General features: G+C 43.6%; 1 protein-coding gene across 1 annotated transcript in view; it reads right to left on the bottom strand.

Moving 5' to 3' along the window:
* Window positions 1-26639, bottom strand: part of cfap58 (cilia and flagella associated protein 58) — a 222049-nt gene that overhangs the window by 185632 nt on the left and 9778 nt on the right. Inside the window, exons 3-5 of the mRNA XM_078224321.1 lie at window positions 22391-22539; window positions 9637-9793; window positions 1026-1220 (exon numbers count right to left, since the gene is read on the bottom strand). Coding sequence (XP_078080447.1) covers window positions 1026-1220; window positions 9637-9793; window positions 22391-22539 — 501 coding nt within the window. The remainder of the gene's footprint in view (window positions 1-1025; window positions 1221-9636; window positions 9794-22390; window positions 22540-26639) is intronic.

Genomic DNA, 26639 nt, shown 5'->3' with positions numbered 1-26639 from the left:
TTTAACTTTATGCAACAACCTACCATGCCGTACCTTGTCAAAAGCCTTGCTAAAGTCCATGTAGACAACATCAACTGCACTGCCCTCATCTACCTTCTTGGTTACCCCTTCAAAAAACTCAATAAAATTTGTGAGACATGATTTTCCACTCAAGAAGCCATGCTGACTGTCCCTAATCTGTCCTTGCATCTCTAAATGCTTGTAGATCCTGTCTCTCAAAATACCTTCCAACAATTTACCCACCACAGATGTGAGGCTCACTGGCCTGTAGTTCCCAGGCTTTTCCCTGCAGCCCTTTTTAAACAAAGGCACAACATTTGCCACTCTCCAATCTTCAGGCACCTCACCCGTGACTATCGATGATTCAAGTATCTCGGCTAGGGGATCCACAATTTCCTTCCTAGCGTCCCACAACGTCCTGGGATACACTTCATCAGGTCCCGGGGATTTATCTACCTTGATGCGCTTTAAGACTTCCTGCACCTCCATCTCTATAATACGTACACCCCTCAAGATATCACTATCTATTTCCCCAAGTTCCCTAACATCCATGCTTTTCTCAACAGTAAATACTGATGAGAAATATTCATTTACGATCTCACCCATCTCTTGTAGATCCGCACATAGATGACCTTGTTGATCCTTAAGAGGCCCAACTCTCTCCATTGTTACTCTTTTGCCCTTTATGTATTTGTAGAAGCTCTTTGGATTCTCCTTTGCCTTATCTGCCAAAACAATTTCGTGTCCCCTTTTTGCCCTCCTGAGTTCTCTCTTAACTCTACTCCTACACCCACTATACTCTTCAAGAGATTCATTTGATCCCAGCTGTCTATGCATATCATGTGCCTCTTTCTCCTTCTTGACCAGGGCCTCAATATCCCGAGTCATCCAGGGCTTCCGACTTCTGCCAGCCTTGCCCTTCACTCTAAGAGGAATGTGTTTACCCTGAACCCTGGTTAACATACTTTTGAAAGCCTTCCACTTACCAGACATCCCTTTGTCTTCCCACAGGCTCCCCTGATTACCTTTTGTTCCTTGAGCTGCAGATCCAATTTCTGGTAGTCATCTTTAGTTTTTTGTTGTTGTAACATCAATGACTTGATCTCAGCTTGATTGTCGTCCAGTTCTCCCTTCAAACGCCCCAGTTCTTTCTGCAGCTTCTCCTTCCGTCGCATCTCTCGGGCAATCTCATTCTCTCGCATCTGTATATCATGCTGAAGCTGCAGTCAAAAAATTGGCGTGGGGAGGAATGGGCATCGAAAGAAACATGCATTAGAGCTCTGATGAAAACATGTCCAATTAAGGCTAAAGAATTGTCTTTAAAAATCACAGTGTTTCAGTCGAAACTGATAATCTAATAATTCATGCCACAAGAATTATAGACACTTTATGTTCACTTTATAGACACTTTAGTGCACAACAATAAGTAATCTCTTCTCAAAGTTTGAAGATTTTTTCTTTACTTTTCCATCAGAATATTCCACTTCATAAATATTTTTCTATCAATATTAGATTTCAAAATCCACATTAATTTGTTTTTACTGAATCAATTCTACTCCAGTAAGTGAACTGGCTAAACTGCAAGTTACCTAGAGTTCCGCAACTTCAGAACACTTTTGTTTTACAATTGTAGTCAATATAATTGTAGTCAGCAATCACAACCTGTTGTGAACATCTGATTCTATGATTCAAGCTTTTTTAAAAAGTGTAACAGTTAATGTTGTATAACGAATAGATCGGAGATTAAATTGATAAATATAAGATAAATGGAAAACCTGATGAAGAACCTAGTAAATATCATTGAAGTGAACGCAATTCAAACAAGTAGGGGTTAATTACATTTATAGGGTAACTTATGCTTATCGTACAGAATGGTAGTAAGAGTACTTGAACGATGAATCTCTGAACTTGTAATGGAGCCAAAGGGCGAAATCTTCTGTTCTGATATCTACGTTCAGTGGCAGGCATAGAACTGAGAGTGATTCCCTCTGGGGGGGTGCGTCAGGATGGCTGGTGCCCAGTGCAATCTTGCACTGGTCAGCTCATTGAACATGCAAGACACTCAACTGTTCTCAAAGAGGGGACAGGCAGGGAGTCGCCATCCCTAATGTTATCTCATGAGGTCGAAGGTTCTGGCACCATAGGTAAAGGACTATCCCTTCCATCTTTACCCAGCCACTGCTCCACCCTTGCCTGCTAACCTTTCCTCCCTTTCTTCGTCATCCTCCATGCAACTTGCACTGTCACCACCCGGCCTCAAGCAAAGGCTGGCATTTATAGATGCTCCCCAAACTCAGCCTTCATCATCATAAGACCATAGACCATAACCATGGAAGAAGTCTACCTCGTCAGATCCATGCCACTTGTATACAATCATAAAAATGAACATTCTAATTTCTCACGGGTGGTGGAACTTAATTCCAGCAAGATGGCCTTTTAATGAACAAGCATGACATGGTAATGCATGCAAAAGAGCTTCCCGACATTGTTCATCAGAAAGTTTGACCCCCTTTCCCTTAACTCACCTTTAAAGCCCCCATAACAGAATTCCTACACATTATCTCAACTAATTTCTGGCCTGGTACCAAATTACATTACCCTGCCTGCCATGCTTCCTGATGCTGGTGGGACCAAAGATTCCATGCAGAAGGTCTACCTTTATAGAGTCATAGAGGTTTACAGCATGGAAACAGGCCCTTTGGCCCAACTTGTCCATGACACCCATTTTTTCAAAATCCATAAGCTAATCTCAATGCCCCAATTTTGGCCCATATCCCTCTATACCCATCTTACCCATGTAACTGTCTAAATGCTTTTTAAAAGACAAAATTGTACCCGCCTCTACTACTACCTCTGGCAGCTTGTTCCAGACACTCACCACCCTGTGTGTAAATAAATTGCCCCTCTGGGCACTTCTGTATCTCTCCCCTCTCACCTTAAACCTGCGCCCTCCAGTTTTAGACTCCCCATCTTTGGGAAAATATATTATCTACCTTATCTATGCCCCTCATTATTTTATAGACCTCTATAAGGTCACCCCTCAGCCTCCTATGCTCCAGAGAAAAAAGTCCCAATCTATCCAGCCTCTCCTTATAACTCAATCCATCAAGTCCCAGTAGCATCCTAGTAAATTTTTTCTGCACTCTTTCTAGTTTAATAATATCCTTTCTACAATACGGTGACCAGAATTGCACACAGTATTCCAAGTGTAGCCTTACCAATGTCTTGTGCGACTTCAACAAGACATCCCAACTCCTGTATTCAATGTTCTGACCAATGAAACCAAACATGCCGAATGCCTTCTTCACCACTCTGTCCACCTGTGACTCCACTTTCAAGGAGCTATGAACATGTATCCCTAGATCTCTTTGTTCTGTAACTCTCCCCAATGCCCTACCATTAACTGAGTAAGTCCTGCCCTGGTTCAATCTACCAAAATGCATCATCTCGCATTTGTCTAAATTAAACTCCATCTGCCATTCGTCAGCCCACTGGCCCAATTGATCAAGATCCCGTTGCAATCGGAGATAACTTTCTTCACTGTCCACTATGCGCATCAATCTTGGTGTCATCTGCAAACTTACTAACCATGCCCCCTATATTCTCATCCAAATCATTAATATAAATGACAAATAACAGTGGACCCAGCACTGATCCCTGAGGCACACCACTGGTCACAGGCCAACAACCCTCTACAACCACCCTCTGGCTTCCATCAAGAAGCCAATTTTGTATCCATTTAGATACCTCACCCAGGATCCCGTGAGATTTAACTTTATGCAACAACCTACCATGCAGTACCTTGTCAAAGGCCTTGCTAAAGTCCATGTAGACAACATCAACTGCACTGCCCTCATCTACCTTCTTGGTTACCCCTTCAAAAAACTCAATAAAATTTGTGAGACATGATTTTCCACTCACAAAGCCATGCTGACAGTCCCTAATCAGTCCTTGCATCTCTAAATGCCTGTAGATCCTGTCTCTCAAAATACCTTCCAACAACTTACCCACCACAGATGTGAGGCTCACTGGCCTGTAGTTCCCAGGCTTTTCCCTGCAGCCCTTTTTAAACAAAGGCACAACATTTGCCACTCTCCAATCTTCAGGCACCTCACCCGTGACTATCGATGATTCAAGTATCTCGGCTAGGGGCCCTACAATTTCCTCCCTCGCCTCCCACAATGTCCTGGGATACACTTCATCAGGTCCCGGGGATTTATCTACCTTGATGCGCTTTAAGACTTCCTGCACCTCCTTCACTGTAATATGTACACTCCTCAAGACATCACTATTTATTTTCCCAAGTTCCCTAACATCCATTTTTTTCCCAATAGTAACTACTGATGAGAAATATTCATTTAGGATCTCACCCATCTCTTGTGGATCCACACACAGATGACCTTGTTGATCCTTAAGAGGCTCTGTTGCCGTGGAAAATGCACCAGTTTATCTCAATAAAAGAATTAAATTGTCTATGTTGTTCCCAAATAAAAAGAAGCTGGAGGTGTTTTGCAAAATGAGGGTTTCTTGATGGATCGAGCAAGTCAGGTGAGAGGACAATCATGTTTCATTCAAGATATAAATTAGAGTCATAGAGGTTTACAGCATGGAAACAGGCCCTTCGGTCCAACTTGTTCATGCTGCCCTTTTTTTAAAAACCCCTAAGTTAATCCCAATTGGCCGCGTTTAGCCCACGTCCCTCAATACCCATCTTATCCATGTAACTGTCTAAATGCTTTTTAAAGGACAAAATTGTACCCGCCTCTACTACTATGGCAGCTTGTTCCAGACACTCACCACCCTCTGTATGAAAAAAGTGCCCTCTGGACACTTTTGTACTCTCCCTTTAATAAGTGACAGCCTTTTACTGATTCATTCCTCAGGGCAACACCTTGATCAATCAGGGTCAAACTACTTGGTTTTAATTTCAAGTAGTGCTTGGCAGTTATCTGCCAGTCACCATTAACTGGTGCATTTTCCACGGCAACACCTCTACCAATCAGCATGCTCTTCTCATACAGTATGAAGTGTTGTTTTCCCCTTATACTGGTAATCTTGTGAAGTGTCCTGATAAGTTCAAGACGATAAGCTTTGACATATCTTTTTTCAGCAATACCTTGTTTACTTCAAACAGTTGCTCAGTCTGTGATTTTGCAATCAAATTTGATTAATTTTAAAGAATTAACTTTAACAGTTTGATCAGTTTGTTTGCTAGCTGCTGTCAAGACCTTGCCAAGGCCTTTCAATTCTATTTTTTACATGATGTACCAAATTTCTTGAATTAATCTCTGTCTCAGATAGTCTTATATGATGTCTCAGTGCTCTTTGGATTTTCCTGAAAACATAAATCGTGACCAAACCTTGTCTCCTATTATGTAAAGCCTTCCAATATGCATGAAAATTGGCACTATTTCTAGTACCTTCTAGAACAGCAGCACAGAACAGCAGGTAACTTGGGATTTTGCCCACAGACTAATTGATAGGCACTACATTCTCTCACCATCTGGAGTGAATTCCTTGCATGAATTGCCCATGCCACGGCATTTGTCAATTTGCAGTCTGGTTAATCAACTAAAATGTTATGCAGCCGTTTGCCGATCACCGCATGATTCCTTTCACGACATCCATTGCTGAAAAGGCCTTCAGCTGCAGTCTCCATGACCATGATTTTCATATTTTCATGTATGTCTCTGCATTCATCATTGGCAAATTCTCTTCCATTATCACCTTAATTAGGCCTCATTTAGAATAATGTGTACAATTCTGGTCATCACACAACCAGAAGAACGTGGATGCTTTGGAGAGGGTACAGACAAGGTTTACCAGGATGTTGCCTGGTCTGGAGGGTACTGGCTATGAGGAGAGGTTGGATAAACTCGGTTTGTTCTCACTGGAACGACGGAGGTTGAGGGGTGACCTGACAGAGGTTATGATAGATTATGAGTGGCATGGACAGAGTGGATAGTCAGATGCTCTTTCCTAGGGTAGAAAAGTCAAGTGCTAGGGAACATAGGGTTAAGGCGCGTGGGGAAAAGTTTAGAGGAGGCAAGGCGAGGCAAGTCTTTTTACACAGAGGGTGGCTAATGTCTGAACACACTGCCCGGGGAGTTGGTGGGATCAGGTATGATAGCAGCATTTAAGGGGCAACTAGATGAATACATGAATGGGATGGCAATGGAAGGATATAGACTCCGTAAGTGCATAAGGTTTTAATTTAGGCAGGCATCATGATCGGCGCAGGCTTGGAGGGCCGAAGAGCCTGTTCCTGTGCTGTACTTTTCTTTGTTCTTTGTTATCAATGTCCCCAAGTCCAGTCCTAATCCAAATCTCCATGATTTTGTCTAGGATGCCTCTTTGTCCTTAGTGTGAATTATTATAGAAAAATTAAATCTGGTCACCATGTCCATAAAATGTAGAATGAAAGCATTTATTTCTTTGTCCTATACAAGATCTATACAACAGCTTAAAGTCATATTCCAATGGAAGCTTACAATGGGATTTGGTGCCATCCCTCAATACTTTGTATAGACTTCAGACTTCTAATTAATCTCTTCATTTCTCTTCCTCAGCCAGACATAGAACAAACATACGACTTCAGAGCAGGTGTAAGTCATCCAATCCTTTGAGCTTTGCTGGAGTAAGTAAAATGGCTTACTCCAGCTATTCTACATGGAGTTACAACTCTCTCTAGTAACCTCAATGTACTGTCATCATCAAGCCCAAAACAAGGAGGGCTTATATATTCCTTAACCTTTCATCGATCTTCACAAACTATTGAATGAAGATAACATTATAACCTGTCTGTTCCACACATTATAACCTGTCTGTTCCACATTCTGTTGAAGTTCAAGCGCTATCTAGTACCACACAGTACTAAAACTCCGAGTGACTAGTATAATTTGTTCAGATTCATCATTATTCTCAACCGCTTCCTTTATCATGTGTCATTTTGAGGACTCTTCCACTTTGGGCCACCTGTCACAAAATGATACTTCAAATACTGTCTCTAAAATAATGAGGGGCACTGATCAGCTAGATAGTCAATGTCTTTCCCCAAAAGTAGGGGAGTCTAAAACTAGAGGGCATCGATTTAAGGTGAGAGGGGAGAGATACAAAAGTGTCCAGAGGGGCAATTTTTTCACACAGAGGGTGGTGAGTGTCTGGAACAAGCTGCCAGAGGAGTAGTAGAGGCGGGTACAATGTTGTCTTTTAAAAAGCATTTAGATAGTTAAATGGATAAGACAGATAGAGAGGGATATGGGCCAAATGCGGGTAATTAGGATTATCTTAGGGGTTTAAAAAAAAGGGCGGCATGGACAAGTTGGGCTGAAGGGCCTGTTTCCATGCTGTAAACCTCCATGACTCTATGACTCTATAAATCACACCTGAAGCACCTACTAACCATTCCTCAGGGTGAACTTCATTCACCCATTATTTTTGTCTTCTGCTGTGATAGCCACATTTGATAAAGATACTTTCATCCTTATTCTGCCAGTCTCTAATCTTTCCATTGTACTGGTTCTTAACTCCAGGATCGTATTTCAAACTCAGCCAATTGTTGAGTATTCTATTCTTTGTGTTACCGTGGAATGTCCCATTTGTTCCACGAAGACTGAAGGAAGTGACTGTTTCCCAAGGAATTTTAAGGCAGCAGACATCTGATCAAACAGGGTTTCCTTCTCTGAGAACCATATGCCTGTTAGAAGCAGTGCATATGTGACACTTCAATAAAATCCAGGGATCTCCAAATTGAATACCATCTATATTCTAAACAATCTGTTAGAAGCCCATGATATGTTCCACCATGGAATAACCATCTGTTTTCCGAAATCTATGAAATTCCAACAATATCTCAGACATTTAATAGATCATCTTTCTTGTAAATTTCATTAAATTACTGTAATAGGTCAGAACGTTCATCACCATCCAAGTGAATGGTTTCCATCTCACACAACACTTCAGTTTTTACTTCCATCAGCAGCTCACTTATGCTCAGTTTGCATTCTGCCTGGATCATTCAGCTCCTGACCTCATTACGGCCGTTGTTCAAACGTGGACAATGGAGCTGAACTCCAGAGGTAAGGTGACATCAAGCCAAAATTTGACCGGTATGGCATCAAGGAGCCCGAGCAAAACTGGAGTCAATGGGAATCAGGAGTAAACTCTCTGCTGGTTGGACTCATACCTGGCATAAGGGGAGATGGTTGTGCTTGTTGGAGGTCAGTAATCTCAGTTCCGGGATATCATTGCAAGAGTTTCTCAGATTAGTGTCTTTGATTCAACCATCTTCAGCTGCTTCATCAATGACCTTCCTTCCATTCTAAGGTTAGAAGTGGGGGTGTTCGCTAATGATTGCACAATGTTCAGAACCTTTTGCAACTCCTCAGATACTGAAGCAGTCTGTGTCCAAATGCAGCAAAACTGGACAATATCTAGGCTTGGGCCAACAACTGGCAAGTAACATTCACACCACACAAATGCCAGGCAATGACCATCTCCAACAAGAAAGGCATTACCATCGCTGAATCCCATATCATCAACTCCTTGGAGGTTACTAGCATTCCCCCGCTTCTCCCGGTGCTCCCTCACTTCTCCTGGCATTCCCCCACTTCTCCCAGACTTCCCCTGCTTCTCTCAATGTTCCCTCATTCTCCCGGCCTGTCCTCACTTCTCCCGGCATTATCCCGCTTTTCCCAACATTCTCCCACTTCACCTGGCATTCCCCCACTTCTCCTGGCGTTCCCACGTTTCTTCTGGCATTCGCCCATTTCTACTGGCACACCCCTCTCCCCACCCCTCATTCTCGGCACTCCCCTTAGCTGGCATCCAAGCTCACTCGGCCTCAAGCCTCACTTCAGGTCTCTCTTCCGTACTCTTAGAATCATAGAATCCTACAGTGCAGAAGGAGGCCATTTGGCCCATCGAGTCTGCACCCACCACAATCCCACCCAGGCCCCATCCCCATAACCCCATGCATTTACCCTAACTAGTCCCGCTGACACTAAGGGTCAATTTAGCATGGCCAATCCACCTAACGCGCACATAGAAATCATAGAAACCCTACAGTGTAGAAAGAGGCCATTTGGCCCATCGAGTCTACACCGACCACAATCCCACCCAGGCCCTACCCCCATATCCCTACATATTTACCCACTAATCCCGCTAACCTACCCATCTCAAGACACTAAGGGGCAATTTTAGCACGGCCAATCAACCTAACCCGCACATCTTTGGACTGTGGGAGGAAACCGGAGCACCCGGAGGAAACCCACGCAGACATGGGGAGAACGTGCAAATTCCACACAGACAGTGACCCAAACCAAGAATTGAACCTGGGTCCCTGACGCTGTGAGGCAGCAGTGCTAACCACTGTGCTACCGTGCCACGCATTCTTCCACAGAGAATCAGAGGATTAAGTAAAAGACAATTTAAGAGTTCCGTAATGACAGCCGAAACACTATCATGGAATAACATTCCTGCATCTTCCCCCACTAGAGGGTGAACGAAGGAAGAACTGAATCACAATTGTCAAAATATCATTGCTGGCAGGCTGCGACAAAAGAACCAAAGACATATGCAACATCAAATCTGCCAAAGGCCAGAGATGCTGCGGAATGCAGTTGATTTATTACCAACCTGGGCCATGTTCTGATTAGCCTCCTCTTTAAGACGCTCAAATTCTTGCTCATTGGCTGACATCTCTGTCACTTTATCCCGCAAGGTGACCACCTCTTTGAGTAGCTCATCTCTATCTCTAGTCAGCTGCTCTTGGATTTTCAGCATATCGTTAACACTGTACAATGCAAAACACAAAAGATTTCATTGCATTTATCTTAGAAACATAGAAGCATAGAAAATAGGACTGACTAATGGCAGGCCATTCAGCCCCTCGAGCCTGCTCCACCATTCAGTATGATCATGGCTGATCCTCTATCTCAACACCATACTCGCGCTCTCTCCCATACCCCTTGAAGCCTTTAAATTCTAGAAATCTATTTCCCTCTTAAATATATTCAATGGCTTGGTCTCCACAGCATTCTGTGGTAGAAAATTTCACAGGTTCACCACCCTCTGAGTGAAGAGATTTCTCCTCATCTCAGTCCTAAATGGCCTACCCTGTATTCTGAGACTGTGATCCCTTGTTCTATGGGAATATCATCCCTCCATCCAGTCTGCCCAGCCCTGTCAAAAATGTACACATTTCAATGAGATTCCCTATCATTCTTCTAAATTCCAGTGAATAAAGGCCCCGTCAATCCAATCCCTCTTCATATGACAATCCTACCTAGGAATCAGTCTGGTGAACTTTCACTGCACTGCCTCCATGACAAGTATATCCTTTCTTGGGAAGGAGACCAAAACTGCACACAATTCTCCAGGTGTGGTCTCGCTAAAGCCCAGGAGGAGAAGAATATATTTCATATTTGTTAAAGTCAAGAGCTTAAATATTTTCTGAACTACAGAAAACAAAAGCTGATTTCACTCATTCTAAATTACTCAAGCGAGGTGGATGCTAAAGAGACAATACTACAAATGTGCACTCCCAACATAGAGCCTCAAACTCCTACTCGACAACCGATAAACAGAAAGTCACTGACAGTGCCTAATGACCATAAATTAGTGGGGAAGCAGCAAGTACTTTACAGATATGCTGTCAGCAGACAAGGTTCCCTGCTGGGAGAGCAATTTGTTCAAGTCAGCCTGAAGGTGCACAGCTAAGAAAAAGACAACAATCTTTGACATCTACATTTAGTTAGCCTTTCTATCTGCTCCACATCTTCAGACAGTTCTAAGGAACAGGGTAACATGATGAGGAAGGTCAATCATGGACTGGTGAAACCATGTATTGGAGCATGAGTCAAAGCACCTTGAAGTGATGGGATTCAGGCTTAATCTCCTAACTTCACCTAGGTTTCTTGAATTGGTTAATTGCAGACGAATCGGAGTATTGTGCCGACACCACTGAGATCTTTCAGCAATAGTGCACCAAGGGGCTGGAAACTGTGTAGATTCCTTTGGCTGTATGCCCGATCTAAAATGTTGTGACTGGCAAGAGTATAGAACATAGAACAGTACAGCACAGAACAGGCCCTTCGGCCCACGATGTTGTGCCAAGCTTTATCTGAAACCAAGATCAAGCTATCCCACTCCCTATCATCCTGGTGTGCTCCATGTGCCTATCCAATAACCGCTTAAATGTTTCTAAAGTGTCTGACTCCACTATCACTGCAGGCAGTCCATTCCACACCCCAACCACTCTCTGCGTAAAGAACCTACCTCTGATATCCGTCCTGTATCTCCCACCACGAACCCTATAGTTATGCCCCCTTGTAATAGCTCCATCCACTCGAGGAAATAGTCTTTGAACGTTCACTCTATAATTTGAAATTGTATTTAGACACCTACTGTGTGGAGAAAAGGTGAATTCTATTGCATTTTTTGTAATATTCAGTTTGAAATGTTTTGTCATGTAATTCTACAAATTTTATGAATGAAGTATATTTTGGGGAAAAAAAACAGCACTCCCTTCACTCTCATCCCCCCTCAATCTGCAGTGTGAGAAATTGCCCAGGGCTTATAGCGACAGCTTTCATAGTTATCTCAGCTGGACTACTGTGACAAAGCTCTACCATGAATCTTCCCACACTGTGATGAGGCTTGAAGATGGAAAAGGCCAGAGGAAAAGCTTGCCGCCGAACCACTCTAACTTACTTCCAAAACAAGTTCGGGAGCAACAATGGAACAGGCTCAGAAACTGGCTTTGGCAATGGGAGATGATTACATTTTGAAGGAAAACATATATCTGATTAATGCAATCTGCTGTCCTACCTGGACTGACCTACTTTAGCCCCACAACAATTTGGTTGAGTCTTAAATGCCCTTTGAAATGGCTGAGCAAGCCACTCAGTTGTATCAAATCACTAGAACGTCTACGAGGAATGAAACTGAACAGACCAACAGGCATTGACATAAGCATCAGAAGTGACATGTGTCATATGTGACTCATAAACTGAGTGGTGGGACCCAGGTAGGTAGTGGGGGTTGGCGAGGAAAGTGGGAAAGTCGGGGGGGAGGGGGGGGCGGGGAGGCAGGGAGTGGATGAGGGGGTTGATTGCGATAAGTGGCAACCAGTAGGATGTTTCTTTGCTCAGGTTTGACCTGATTCCATGAGACTTCATGGGGTCCAGATTTGATGTTGAGGACTCCCAGGACAACACCATCCTGACTGTATATCACTGTGCGCCCCCTCGGCTGGGTATGTCCTGCTGGTGGGAAAGGACAGAACCAGGGTGGTGTCTGGAACATTATCTGTAAGGTATAGTTCCATGTGAGTCTAAAGACCTGTCAATGCTGCAATGTCCTCCTTACTACCAAATGGGGGCTTGTGCCAAAATTGGGAGAGGTGTCCCACAGACTAATCAAGCAACAACCTGACATAGTCATACTCACGGAATCATACCTAAAAAAGGTAGTGATTTAGCTGCATTGAGGACTTTTGAGATGCAGATTAGACTAGTAGCAGGGTGAAATGGATACTTTGTTAAGCAAAGTGAAATCGAGCAGTCGAATGGCCCAGATCATAGCCATGCCCAGCTTACTCTTGAAGAAAGTCAAGTCGTGGTGCTAAAAGCGTGTTAGACCTAGAAATTCTACTTTAAATTAGAAGTGTTCCCAAAAGAAAACTACAGTGATACATATTTGCTGAATTTGGCTCATGGTGCTAAAACCAATGGGATGTTGTTTTGGGAAAGTATATTCTCAGAGTTTAGCAAAGTAGATAGATTAAGATTGGTGTCATAATTCAAGTATACTGTCTGGGTAAGCATCATTGTAGTTAATTGTAATTGTTATTTACTATTGCCTTTCTTGCTGTATGTTTTAACATTTAATAAATGTTTTGTTATTTGAATAACTTACAACAAGACTAAGTCCTTTCGTCACAGGGTTTCATCTCTTTCCTCACATTTTTCCAAATGGTGGAAATAGACTATTAAGAACCAGCATTGCAAGTTTCTCTTCTGGGATTTGGAATGCCTTTGCAATGAACATTAGCAGGGTCATAATATGCCACCACTGACCAAGCTAGCCGAGACCTAAAGGAAATAACTGCTAGACTGCGTCTGGGGCAATTGGCAAGGGAACCAACAAGAGGGAAAAGCATATTTGACCTCATCCCAACCTATCTGCCTGCCACAGAAGCATCTGTTCATGACAGTATCAGCCAGAGTGACCACTGCACAGTCTTGTGGAAATGAAGTCCCATGCTGTGTTGCACTACCATCATGCTAAACAGATCTTGCAACTCAAGACTGGGTATCCATGAGGTGCTGTGGGCCATCAGTAGCAGCAGAATTGTACCAAGCTACCATCTAGGAAATGAACTGCAGGAATTCACAAAGGCTACTTAGGCCGCACTTTCCAAACCCACAACTGTTAGCATCTAGAAGGGCAATGGCAGCAGACACATGGGAACACCACCATCTGGAAGTTCACCTCCAAGCCATTCACCATCCTCAGTTGGAGTGGCATGGTGGCACAGTGGTTAGCACTGCAGCCTCACAGTGCCAGGGACCCAGGTTCAATTCCTTGGGTGACTGTCTGTGTGGAGTTTGCATGCTCTCCCCGTGTCTGCGTGAGTTTCTTCCGGGTGCTCTGGTTTCCTCCCACACTCCAAAGATGTGCAGGTTAGGTTGACTGGCCATGCTAAATTGCCCCTTAGTATCCCAAGATGTGTAGGTTAGGTGGATTGGCCATGCTAAATTGCTCCTTAGCGTCCCAAGATGTGTAGGTTAGGGGAATGGTGGGGTAAATACTTGGGGTTACAGGGATAGTGTCGGAGTAAAATGCTCTGTTGGTGAGTTGGTGCAGACTTGATGGGCTGAATGGCCTCCTTCTGCACTGTAGGGATTCTATCCTTCTTTCACTGGGTCAAAATTATGGAACTCGCTCCCTAACAGCATTGTGGGTGTACCTGCACCTCATAAATTGCAGCAGTTCAAGAAGGCAGCTCACCACAACCTTCTCAAGGGTGATTAGGGATGGACAATAAATGCTGGTCTAGCTAATGATACCCACATCCTGTAAATTAATAAAAATAATCTCACGGCCTGGCAAATCCCCCACTCTACCATTAAGCCAGGGAAGCAACCCTGGTTCAGTGAAGAGTACAGAAGAACTTGCCAGGAGCATACCAAGCATAGCTAAAAATGAGGTGTCAAACTGGTGAGGCTATAACTCAGGATTATCTGTGTGCCAAACAATGTAAACAGCAAGTGAAAGACAGAACTAACAGATCTCACAACCAACCAATCAGGCCTAAGTTCTGCAGTCCTGCCACACTCCGTCAGAGACGGCGGTGGGTAATTAAATAACTCCCTGGAGGAGGAGGCTTCAAAAATATCCCCATCCTCAATGATGGAGGAGCCCAGCTCATCAGTGTAAAAGATAAGGCTGAAGCATTTGCAATAATCTTTAGTCAGAAGTGCTGAAAGATCCTCCCAGCATCAGATGCAGTTTTCAGCCAATTCAATTCACTCCATCTGATAAAAAGAATTGTCGAAAAGCACTGGATACTGCAAAGACTATAGGCCCTGACAATATTCTGGCAATAGTACTGAAGACTTGAGTTTCAGGACTTGTTTATGACCCTAAGTAAGCTGCTTCAGTACAGCTACAGCATTAGCATCTACCAGGCAATGTGAAATATTGCCCAGGTATGTCCAGTAACAAAAATTAGGGCATGTCCAGTAACAAAATGCAGGGCAAGTCCAACCCAGCCAACTACCGCCCCAACAGTCTATTCTTAATCAGCAGTAAAGTGGCGGAAGGGGTCATCAACAGTGCCAACAAGCAGCAGTTGCTAAGCAATATCCTGCTTACTCACACTCAATTTGGGTTCAACCAGGATCACTCAGCTCCTGACTTCATTATAGCCTTGGTTCAAACATGGACAAAAAGGCTGGACTACAGCGGTGAGGTGAGACTGACTGCCCTTGATATCAAGGCAGCATTTGACCGCATGTAGCATCAAGGAGCCACAGCAATCCTGGAGTCAATGGGAATCAGGGGGGAAACCCTCTGCTGGTTGGGGCCATACATGACACAAAGGAAGATGATTGTGATGGTTGGAGATCAGTCATCTCAGTTCCAGCATCACTACAGGAGTTCCACAGGGTAGTGTCCTGGGCCCAACCATCTTCAGCTGCTTCATTAATGACCTTCCTTCCACCATAAGGTCAGAAGTGCAGATTTTGGCTAACGAGTGCACAACATTCAGAACCTTTTGCAACTCTTCAGATACTGAAGCATTTATGACCAAATGTAGCAAGGCTTGGACAATATCCAGACTTGGGCTGACAAGTGACAAGTAGCATTCATGCCACACAAGTGCCGGCAATTGGCATCTCAAACAAGAAAGAATCTAACCATCACCCTTAGCATTCAATGACATCCCATTAATGAATTCCCCATTATCAACATCCTGAGGGTTGCCATTGACCAGAAACTGAACAGGGTTAGCCATATAAATACATTGAAGATAGGAACAGCCCAGAGGCTCCCAAAATCTGCCCACCGTTGACAAAGCAGTAGTCAGGAGTGCGATGGAATACTCTCCACTTTCTCCGTCAGCAGCCACGAAGCTTCTGCTTTCGATCATGAGACCAAAGCAGAGCCCCATTTCAGACTAGAGTCTCAGGCAGGGTAACAGGAGTGGGAACAGGAAGAGGTATCAGTTGGAGCGTGGAAAGGGAGAGGTCACAAAGGAAGAGTCCCAGACAGGGGACAAAGACAGGAGATGGAAACAGGTCTCAATTAAGCTGACAATGAAGAGCAGAGAAAGCAGCACCAAGCAGAAATGAGGCTGCCATTGGCAGACTTTAAAGTACTCTAGAGAATCACTGGCAATCAAGGTGCATTCAGGAGAAACCCTGAAGAGCAAAAAAGGCTGCAGAAGGTTGGTGGCTCTGTGCTATGGGCCATTTGGACGAAGGTAACCCTTTGGAGCAGTAGTGTTCTCATCATGGCTGAAGGGCCGAAGTTGTACTTGTGAGGTAATGCTGGACTGCAGACTCGGCAATCCAGGGGAATGTAACCTTGGGAGAGGAGATTGAAGTCCTATGAGATGCATTGTCATTGACCCATCTGAGTTGTAGTGACCTTTAGACAGCATTCCAAGGTGAAGTCTTCAAAGGTGAAGAATGCAATCCCTCTGAAACAGACAGAGTTTCAATGAGATTGATTGATTCAATGTTACTGACATCTGGGTGGGTTGTTGAGAAATCTCTGGACTCTATCTTGGTCATATCTGCCACTTATTTTGCCTATTAATTCACACGTATCTCATATTGATCCTGTATGTTAGAGTATAAGATAGATATTGTAAATTGTTTTATCTTTCTGATCCTACTTAGTAAAGTTTATTTTTGTTTGTTTAAAATCTGTGGGAACTTGTGGCTTTTGTATTACAAGTTAACATTACAAACTTCCTCTATTTTAAACAAAACATATTGGGCCCTAACCTGATCTTACCAAAACCTTGGCAGTCTGGCCCAAGACAAGGCCATGGAAAAAGAGGACATAATTCAGTCACTAGATGGGTTCAAAATTGAAAAATAGGAGGCATTTGAAAAGTTATTGGTACTAAAAGTTCATTAGGGACTGGGATCAGATGAGATGCACCCAAGGAGACTGAGGAAAGTGAGAATGGAAACAGCAGAGATATTGGTCATATTTTTTCAGGCTTTCTTAGACTCAGGCATGGTCTCAGAGGACTGGAGTATTGCAAACCTTGTGTAAAGATCAACCCAGGAAATTCAGGCCATTCAATTTAACCTCAGTGACGGGGAGACGTCAAGAAACTATAATTTGGAATTAAATTAAGTTACATAAACCAACAAAGGTGAATTAAGGAAAGCCAGCTTGGATTTCTTCAGGAAAAATCATGTTTCACTAACTTGGCTGGTGTTTTTTGGAGAGCTAACAGAAAAGACTGATGAGGGCAACACTGTTGATGTGGTTTACATGGACTTCCAAAAGGCATTTGATACAATACCACACAATAGACCTGTGAGCAAAGTTACAGTTCAGAGAATAAAAGGGATCAGGCTGTGTGACAGGAAACAGAGACTATGGTTATTGGATGTCTTTCAGGCTGGAGGAAGGTTTGTAGCGGAGCGCCTCAGGGGTCAGTGTTCGGACCCTTGTTTTTCTCGATATATATTAATGACTTAGACTTTGGTCTACAAGGCGAAACGTGCTCTACAGTGCGAAATGTAGTGCGAAGCATTGTGAACCGTGAGAAGGATGGTATAAAACTTCAAAAGGTCATAGACAAATTGGTAGAATTGGTGATAGGTGGCAGATGAAATTCAGTGCAGGACAATATAAAGTAATTCATTTTGGTAGGAAGAACATGGAGAGACAATATAACGTGTACAACTCTAAAGAGGGTGGATGAGCAAAGGGGCCGAGGTGTATATGCGCATAAGTCATTGAAGGTGGCAGAACAGGTTGAGGGAGCAGTCAAGAAAGGGTACAGTATCCTGGGCTTTATGAATAGGGACATAGACGGGGCGGCACGGTAGCACAGTGGATAGCACTGCTGCTTCACAGCTCCAGGGACCTGGGTTCGATTCCCGGCTTGGGTCACTGTCTGTGTGGAGTTTGCACATTCTCCTCGTGTCTGCGTGGGTTTCCTCCGGGTGCTCCGGTTTCCTCCCACAGTGCAAAGATGTGCGGGTTAGGTTGATTGGCCATGCTAAAATTGCCCCTTAGTGTCCTGTGATGCGTAGATTAGAGGGATTAGTGGGTAAAATATGTAGGGATATGGGGGTAGGGCCTGAGTGGGATTGTGGTCAGTGCAGACTCGATGGGCCGAATGGCCTCTTTCTGTACTGTAGGGTTTCTATGATTTCTATAGAGTACAAGAGCAGGGAGGTTATGCTGAACTTGTATAAGTCATTAGTTCGACCTCAGCTGGAGTATTGCATTCAGTTCTGAGTGCTGGACTTTTGGAGGGAAGTGAAGGCATCAGAGAAGATGCAGAAAAGATTCATGAGGGTGGTTCCTGTGATGAGGAATATGATGATAGTCCAGTTATGATGATAGTCTGGAGAATTTCAGACCATTTTCCTTAGAGAAAAGAAGGCTGAGTGGAGATTTAATAGAGGTATTCAAAATTTTGAGGGGTGAGGACAGAGTAGATATGAAGAAACTGTCCCCACGCATAAAAAAGGACTGAGAGTGGGAGGGAACTGATGTAAAGCAATTTGTAAAAGAAGCAAAATTGGTATGGGGAGAAAGAATTCACACAGTCCAAAGATGTGCGGGTTAGGTTGATGGCCAGGTTAAAAAATTGCCCCTTAGAGTCCTGGGATGTGTAGGTTAGAGGGATTAGCGGGTAAAATATGTGGGGGTAGGGCCTGGGTGGGATTGTGGTCGGTGCAGACTCGATGGGCCGAATGGCCTCCTTCTGCACTGTAGGGTTTCTATGATTTCATAGGATCTGGATTGCGCTGCCTGAGATTGTGGTGGAGATAGGTTCAATCGAGGCATTCAGCAGGGAATTAGGCTGTTATCTGAAAATGAAAAAAATCTGCAACAACACTGCAGGGAAAAGCACTGCATTAGGTGATTTGTTCATTTGAAGAGCGGGTGCAGGCATGATGGGCCAAATGGCCTCCTTCTGCACCGTAACAATTCTGTGAACGCTGTGAAAATAGAAAATGCTGGAAATACTCATGAAGTCTGGAAGCCATGTGTGCTGAGAGAAACAGAGTTAATACTTCAGATCGACAACATTTCATCAGGACTGGAAGAAGTTAGAAATGTAATAGGTTTCATTAAGCAAGTGAAAGGGGGAGGTGTACAAAGAACAAAAGGCAAGGTCTGTGAAAGGGTAGAAGACAGGAGAAGTAAAGAAACAAAGATGTGTCCAGAGAAGGCGTGAATGACAGAATAATGAAGAGCTGCCACACAAAAGCAAAAAGAAAGTAAATTCACCGCTGCCAAGGTGATTCTATCCAATAGTTGATACTGTGCCAGGGCAAAATAGAACTCAATACCTCATTCAATGTCCAGGTAAAGCATATGTAATAGCACTGAACAAAATCACGAGCCGACTGCATTATAAATATAGTGACCAGATACCCAGAAACAAATATAGAACATAGAACAGTATACCATTCTTCCTTCCCTCACTATACATAGAGGGTTGTTGCAAAGATGTATTGAGTATCTTCAAAATTTGCCCATGTTCTTGCGGTTAAATGCACCACCACCCCTTTATGCTCTCTGAAATATAGTGTTCAATTAAAGTACAGCAACCATCACTAGACAGTTAGAGCTACTTAGCTGACATGTTCCTCCAGCACAGCTCAAGATTAAGGACAGCTTAATGTTCTCAGCATAAAAGCAACAGTTCCCCATAATTATTTTAAATTGAGTTCTCACTCAAATTGTGTCTCTGAATGGCGTAACTTCATGCGCATAATTTCAGATAGCTTTGAGCTGTGTTGAAAGCATCACAGAATGCTGAAAGCCAACCATAGCTTTTCATAGAATCATGGAATGATTTAGCATAGAAGGAGGCCATTCAGCCCATCATGCCTGTACTGATTCTTTGAAAGGGCCATCCAATCAGTTTCACTCCCCTTCTTTTTCCCCATAGCCCTGTAAATGTCTTCCCTTCAAATATTTATCCAACTCTCTATTGAATGTCACGAATGGACCTGCTAGCATCACTGTATCCCAGCAGTGCAGTGCATTTCAAATCAAAACAATCACTACATACTTTCTTCTCTCCCTCATGTTCCCTCTGATTCTCCCTCCACCTTCAATTCGCATCCTCTAGGTACCGGCCCTCCTGCCACTGAAACAATTTCTCCTTATTTCCTCTATCAAAACTATATATTATTTTCAACACCCTGTCAAACATAGAAACTAGAAGCAGGAATAGACTATTCGGCCCTTCAAGCCTGCTCCGCCATTCATTTTGATCAAAGTAAAGTTTATTTATTAATCACGGCTGTTCATCGAATTCAATATCCTGATTCCTCCCTTCCTCCCCATATCCCTTGATCCCTTTAGCCCCAAGAGCTATATCTAATTTCTTCTTGAAATCAGACAACATTTTGGCCTCAACTACTTTCTGTGGTAGTGAATTCCACACATTCACCACCCTCTGGGTGAAGAAATTTCCCCTCACCTCAGTTCTAAAAGGTTTGCCCCTTATCCTCAAACTATGACCCCTAGTTCTGGACTCCCTCACCATCAGGAACATTCTTTCTATATCTACCCTGTCTAACCCTGTTAGAATTTTATAAGTTTCTATGAGACCCCCTCACTCTTTTAAACTCCATTGAATATAATGCTAACCGACTTAAGTCTCTCCTCGAATGACAGACCTGTCATTCCAGGAACCAGAAGAGAAAATGCTGGAAAATCTCAGCAGGTCTGGCAGCATCTGTAAGGAGAGAAAAGAGCTGATGTTTCGAGTCCAGATGACCCTATCTGGACTTGACATCTCAGCTCTTTTCTCTCCTTACAGACGCTGCCAGACCTGCTGAGGTTTTTTAGCATTTTCTCTTTTGGTTTCAGATTCCAGCATCCACAGTAATTTGCTTTTATCTGCCATCCCAGGAATCAGCCTGGTAAATCTTCGCTGCACTCCCTCTATAGCAAGGACATCCTTCCTCAGATAAGGACACCAAAACTGCACACAATACCCCAGGTGTGGCCTCACCAATGCCCTATACAATTGCAGCAAAACGTCCCTATCCATATACTCAAATCCTCTCACTATGAAGGCCAACATACCATTTGCCTTCTTTACCCCCTGCGGTACCTGCACGCTTATTTTCAGCAACTGATGCACGAGGTCTCCAAGGTCTCACTGAGTATCCACCTCTCTCAATTTACACCCATTCAAGTAATAATCTGTCTTCCTATTATTGCTACCAAAGTGGATAACTTGGCATTGCAGGTTCTTGAAAGGAATATTACAGAATGACTAATATAGATAAACCATAAAAAATCTACTCAATCAAACACGCCCTCCGTACAGTCAGATTGTCGGCCAACAGTCAGGGTTCTGAGACAACACACACAGGACTGGATAATTGAAGGTATCACGTCAGTAATTTTATAGGAAAGTCACACACTGACTGCAAGATGCAGCGTGTTATTGGCTTTGGGAAGTTCAATCCATAATGGTTACTGCGATTAGGTCAACTGCACCCAAGTAAAAGCAAGTGGGGCAAATTCTGAATTGGCAGATGGTGAAAAACAGACAGCAGATTTATCTTCAGAGCTCTCAGTCATATGGACTCAAAATGTTAACTTTATTTCTCTCTCCACGGACACTGCCAGACCTGCTGAGTCTTTCCAGCATTTTCTGTTTTTATTTCAGATTTCCTGCAGCTGCACTATTTTGCTTTCAGAGTCATGGAGCTTTACAGCACAGAAAGAAGCCCATTGGTCTTTTATTTTGCTTTACTATTAGACAGCAGATCAGTCATCAGTTGTACATCTTTATAAAAGCAAATTACTGCGGATGACGGAATCTGAAACCAAAAGAGAAAATGCTGGAAAAACTCAGCAGGTCTGGCAGCATCTGTAAGGAGAGATAAGAGCTGATGTTTTGAATCCAGATGACCCTTTGTCAAAGCTAAAAGACATAGAAAGTGGAAGATATTTATACTGCAGAGTGAGGGAATGAAAGATGAGTCATAGCCACAAAAACAAGAGGAAAGGCTGCTAATGGCAGCCTTATATAGAATCCTGTAGTGCAGAAGGAGGCCATTCGGCCCATCGAGTCTGCATCGACCACAATTTCCACCCAGGTCTTATCCCTATAACCCCATGCATTTACCCTAACTAGTCCCCCTGACACAATTTAGCATGGCCAATCCACCTAACCTGCACATCTTTGGACTGTGGGAGGAAACCCGGAGGAAACCCACGCAGACTTGGGGAGAATGTGCAAACTCCACACAGACAGTGACCCAAGCCGGGAATTGAACCCGGGTCCCTGGCGCTGTGAGGCAGCAGTGCTAACCACTGCGCCACCGTGCCGCCCGTAACAGCTTTCCTGACTTCCATTTCTGTCGACATAAATGGAAGCAAAAATCAGAAGAGTATGTAATGGGTAGCAGATTCGCGATCACCCAGTTTACACTGTAGGCCAAAGTCAAAATTACATCAGTATGATGAATATAATTTCTCTATATATACACACATGTATATATAATATATAGTTATTCTGGTTAAATATGTTTTCCAGTCAAGGCCATCACTCACCCCATGCTAATAGCTTGTGACCAGACATAGACAATAACATTCCAGTAAAGAAATTACAGTGAGAGGGAAGAAAAGAATTCAATCAACCAACCTGCTTTCCTGTCCCAATGATAGTCCAGCGCCTTGCTCCACCAACCTGGTGAGGTTACTAATTTCCTGTTTTAAAGTGCGAATTGTCTCCTTTCCTCGCTTTTCCTGTTCAAGAGCTGAATCGACCATTTTCCAAGCTTTTTCAATCTCCTATTTATTTTAATAAAAGTACATGGAACAGAATTAGTCCAACCATGCAGTGGTCCCTCATTGTTTTTTTTAAAAAAGAGGAAGCACCTTGGTTTATATCAACGAAACCTCAAGATCAATGGAATATGAATTATCGATTCAGCGAATTCCTACAGTGCAGAAGGAGGCCATTCAGCCCATCGAACCTGCACCAGCAACAATTCCACTCCAGGGCTATCCCCTTAACTGCATGTATTTGCCCCACTTGTCCCCCTGACAGTCACTAAAGGGCAATTTAGCATAACCAATCCACCTAACCCGCACATCTTTGGAGTGTGGGAGGAAACCGGAGTACCCAGAGGAAACCCATGCAGACACGGGGAGAATATGCAAACTCCACACAGACAGTGACCCGAGGCCGGAATCGAATCCGGGTCCCTGGCGCTGTGAGACAGCACTGCTAACCACTGTGCCACTGTGCCATTCTTCTGGTCATTATTTGATTTTGATTTGTTATTGTCACATGTATTAGCATACAGTGAAAAGTCTTGTTTCTTGCACGCTATACAGACAGAGCATGCCGATCATAGAGAAGGAAATGAGAGAGTGCAAAATGTAGTGTTACAGTCATAGCTAGGGTGTAGAGAAAGATCAAATTACCTCCCTTTGATATTTTGAGCAAAATTGCAAACATATTCCTTCAGAAAATCATATTCCATAGCCAGAAAGAAAAAGGAAAGGTCTTGAAGGAACTGACGAAAAATCTTATCACCTCCCAGTAAGTCACTGAATACTCTCAGGCCCTCTCTCCTGAATATCTATCTCATTTATGTCTGATCATAGGGGAGTCCCTGGATTCTGTGAGAGGTTGTACACAGCCATGCTCTGCAACATCATTGAGTCCCTGGATTCTGTGAGAGGAAAGCACTTCTATAGTCATGAAGGCTACGTCTTACTCATGATCTGCCTGGGGGTGTGTAGTGGGTAGAAATGCTCTCAAAAGGGCATCAGCCAAGCACAGCTCCTTACCAAGTTTGTAGACGACGCTGAGATTTGTAATGTTGCAGCTTTAGCATCATGCGCTGCAGTCGTGTAGACGCAGTCTAAAGAAGCTTTTTCAAGTATTGTAGCAGCAGTGGGGCTGAGAGTGTCTGATTGAGTCTGTTGAAGATCCCTGTGTGGTGCTCTTGCCAGCACCATTCGACATCCTTGTGGAGGAGGTGATGAAGAGGTCCCGTGACCTCATTATAACAAGAAACGAACGTAGAAAGATAATTTGTCCTACCAAGAAAACACAGTAAAGCGTGTTTGTCCATGGGGATAGCCACATGTCATACAGCCGTTGTCTTGTCTGGATCTGGCTTTACACCATCGGCTGTGAGTAAATGACCCATGTAAGGACCCCAAATCTGTATTTCACAGGATTAAGCTTCAGACATCTTCAGGACAAGATGAAAACCTGCATCATGTTCTTGCACAATACGACCCCAGACCAGGATTTCATTGACAATGATCTCACAGGGTTGGCCTGCAAAGAGTTGCTCCATGCACCGCTGGAAGGCCTCACTGCCAGTGGAGATCACATTGGGCATACGAAGAAAATGGTATCTGCCTATCAGAGACATTAATGCGGTAATTTGAGGATTCTTCATCCAGCGAGATATGCCATTTCAGATCCAGGATCCTGAAAAGCTTAACATTTGGCATGCCTGCAATCATCCATTCCACTGTCTTCATAGGGTAATTTGGTCTGAGCAGCATGACGTTCAAGTGCACTGGGTCAACGCATATCCTGACAATGTAATCTTTCTTCATTGCCACCATTGCTGAAACCTATTCTCATCTATAGGAGTTACGACACCTAATGTTGTCATCTGATGCAACTCACTGACTACATTCTCCTTCATGGTTATTGGTATTCTTCTCAAAGCACAAACTGTTGGCGGTACCAAGTCATTAGTCTCATTGGTAAGCTACCAGTACTATGCCAATGATGTCACACTCTTTCATATCTGCAGCCTTGTGTTGCAGAACATGCACCTCTGGACCAAATTGGATGAGCCTCAGTTTGATGCTGTCCCAAAGGCCTATCAGTGGCCTTACGTTCTGGTCAACTACATGAAACTGAAAACTGCCCTATGTGCAGTGCAATGTGGCTACACCTTCAGTGCCACATGCACTGGTACGTCTGCATAAGCCACGAGGTCCACCTGTGTACTGGGGTCTAATGCTGCATGGGTCTAGTTCCCGTAGCATTCGGCTAGGAAATACATTGCACTTTGCTCCAGTTTCAATCTTTACCTTCAGTCTTGCATTGCTGCAAATCAAGCTGAGGGTGGTGAAGATCTCACCCTTTTCTTTGATGGTGTCAACAATCTCACAATAGTGTTGTTGGAGACTCAGTGGGTTTCGCTGCTTTGGCTGAGCTCCAATACATTCACCTTGCTGATACTCCCACCTTTGGAAGATTGATCAACTGCAACATGGGATCGGTGTTGGGAATCCTTGCTGTTTGTGTTAGATATTAACGATTTGGATGCTAATGTGGGAGGCACAATTGGAAAATATGCAGACAACACAAAGATTGGCCGAGTAATGGATAGTGTAGAGGATAGCTATAATCTACAAACTGATATCGATGGGATGGATTGGTTGAGTGGGTGGTAGATAAAGTAGCAAATGGATTTTAACACAGAGAGGTATGAGGTCATGCATTTAGGGAGGTTAAACAATTATAGGGAATGCATAATAAATGGGAATATACTAAGAAGGGTAGATGAAGTGAGAGATCTTGGCATACAGGTCCCTAAAGGCAGCTGTTCAAGTAGACACAATTGTAAATATGGCAGTTGGAATGCATTCCTTCATTGGCAGAAGTATAAAATGTAAAAGTAAGGATATAATGTTGGAATTGTATAAAACACTGGTGAGGCCACAACTGGAGTGTTGTGTGCAGTTCTGGTCACCATATAACAGGAAGGACGTAATTGCTCGGGAGAGAGTGTGCAGAGGAGGTTTACAAGAGTGTTGCCAGGGCTGGAAATGTGTAGCTATGAGGAGAGATTGGATAGGCTGAGGTTATTTTCCTTGGAACAGAGAAGGAAGAGGGGTGACTTGATCGAGGTGTACAAAATTATGAGGGGAAGAGATAGAGTGGACAGGATAAAATTGTTTCCCTTGGTGGAGAATTCTATATGTGGAGATGCCGGCGTTGGACGGGGGTAAGCACAATAAGAAGTCTCACAACATCAAGTTAAAGTCCAACAGGTATATTTGGTAGCACGAGCTTGTGCTACCAAATAAACCTGTTGGCTTTAACCTGGTGTTGTGAGACTTCTTACAGAGAATTCTAGAACCAGGGGACATAGATTCAAGATAAGTGGTAGTAGGTATAGAGGGGACACAAGGAAGAACTTTTTTACGTAAAGGGTGGTAGGTGTCTGGAATTCGCTGCCCAAATTGGTGATGGAGGCAGAAAGCCTAAACTCTTTTTAAAAATACCTGATCTACACCATAAGTGCTGTGAGCTACAGGGCTATGGACCAGGTGCAGGAAAGTGGGATTAGAAAGGACACCTGGGTGTCCTCGGACTGGCATGGACAAGATGGGCCAAATGGCCTCCTCCTGTGCTGTAACTTTTCTATGGCTGTGGCAGTGGAAGGCTGCTGCCGTTTCACTCTGCAGCGTTTTGCAAAATGTTTCCACTTGCCACATCTATTGCAACATTTGCCGTACGCAAAACATGCCGTTCTGTTCTGAGGATGATGGCCACCGCAGTTGGGGCAGGACATGCCCTGTGCAGTGAAAGCTTCTGTTTCCCGCATAAATCTCTGCTGTTATTTTTCTGACTGTTGGTTTAACATGCAGATGTCAATGGCTGTTTGTGGTGTTAAATCTTTCCCTCGCAACAGCTGGTTCCAGAAAAGATCGCTGTGGACCCCGCAGACTATTCGAACCCTGATTAGTTCATCAGTCAGAGTACCAAATGCGCGATTCTTCACTAAGATTTTCAAGGTTGACGTATGTATAAGATTGTATTGATTCATCTGCTCTTTGGTTTGTCGAGTATTTTTTTTCACTGGAAGACAAATCTTCTCAAACTTATTTAGAATTATTTGGCA

Source organism: Mustelus asterias, chromosome 11 (genome assembly GCF_964213995.1).
Source record: "Mustelus asterias chromosome 11, sMusAst1.hap1.1, whole genome shotgun sequence".
NCBI classification, from domain to species: Eukaryota; Metazoa; Chordata; class Chondrichthyes; order Carcharhiniformes; family Triakidae; genus Mustelus; species Mustelus asterias.
The sequence above is the reverse complement of the archived record's forward strand: the minus strand, read 5'-3'. Positions and strand labels throughout refer to the sequence as shown.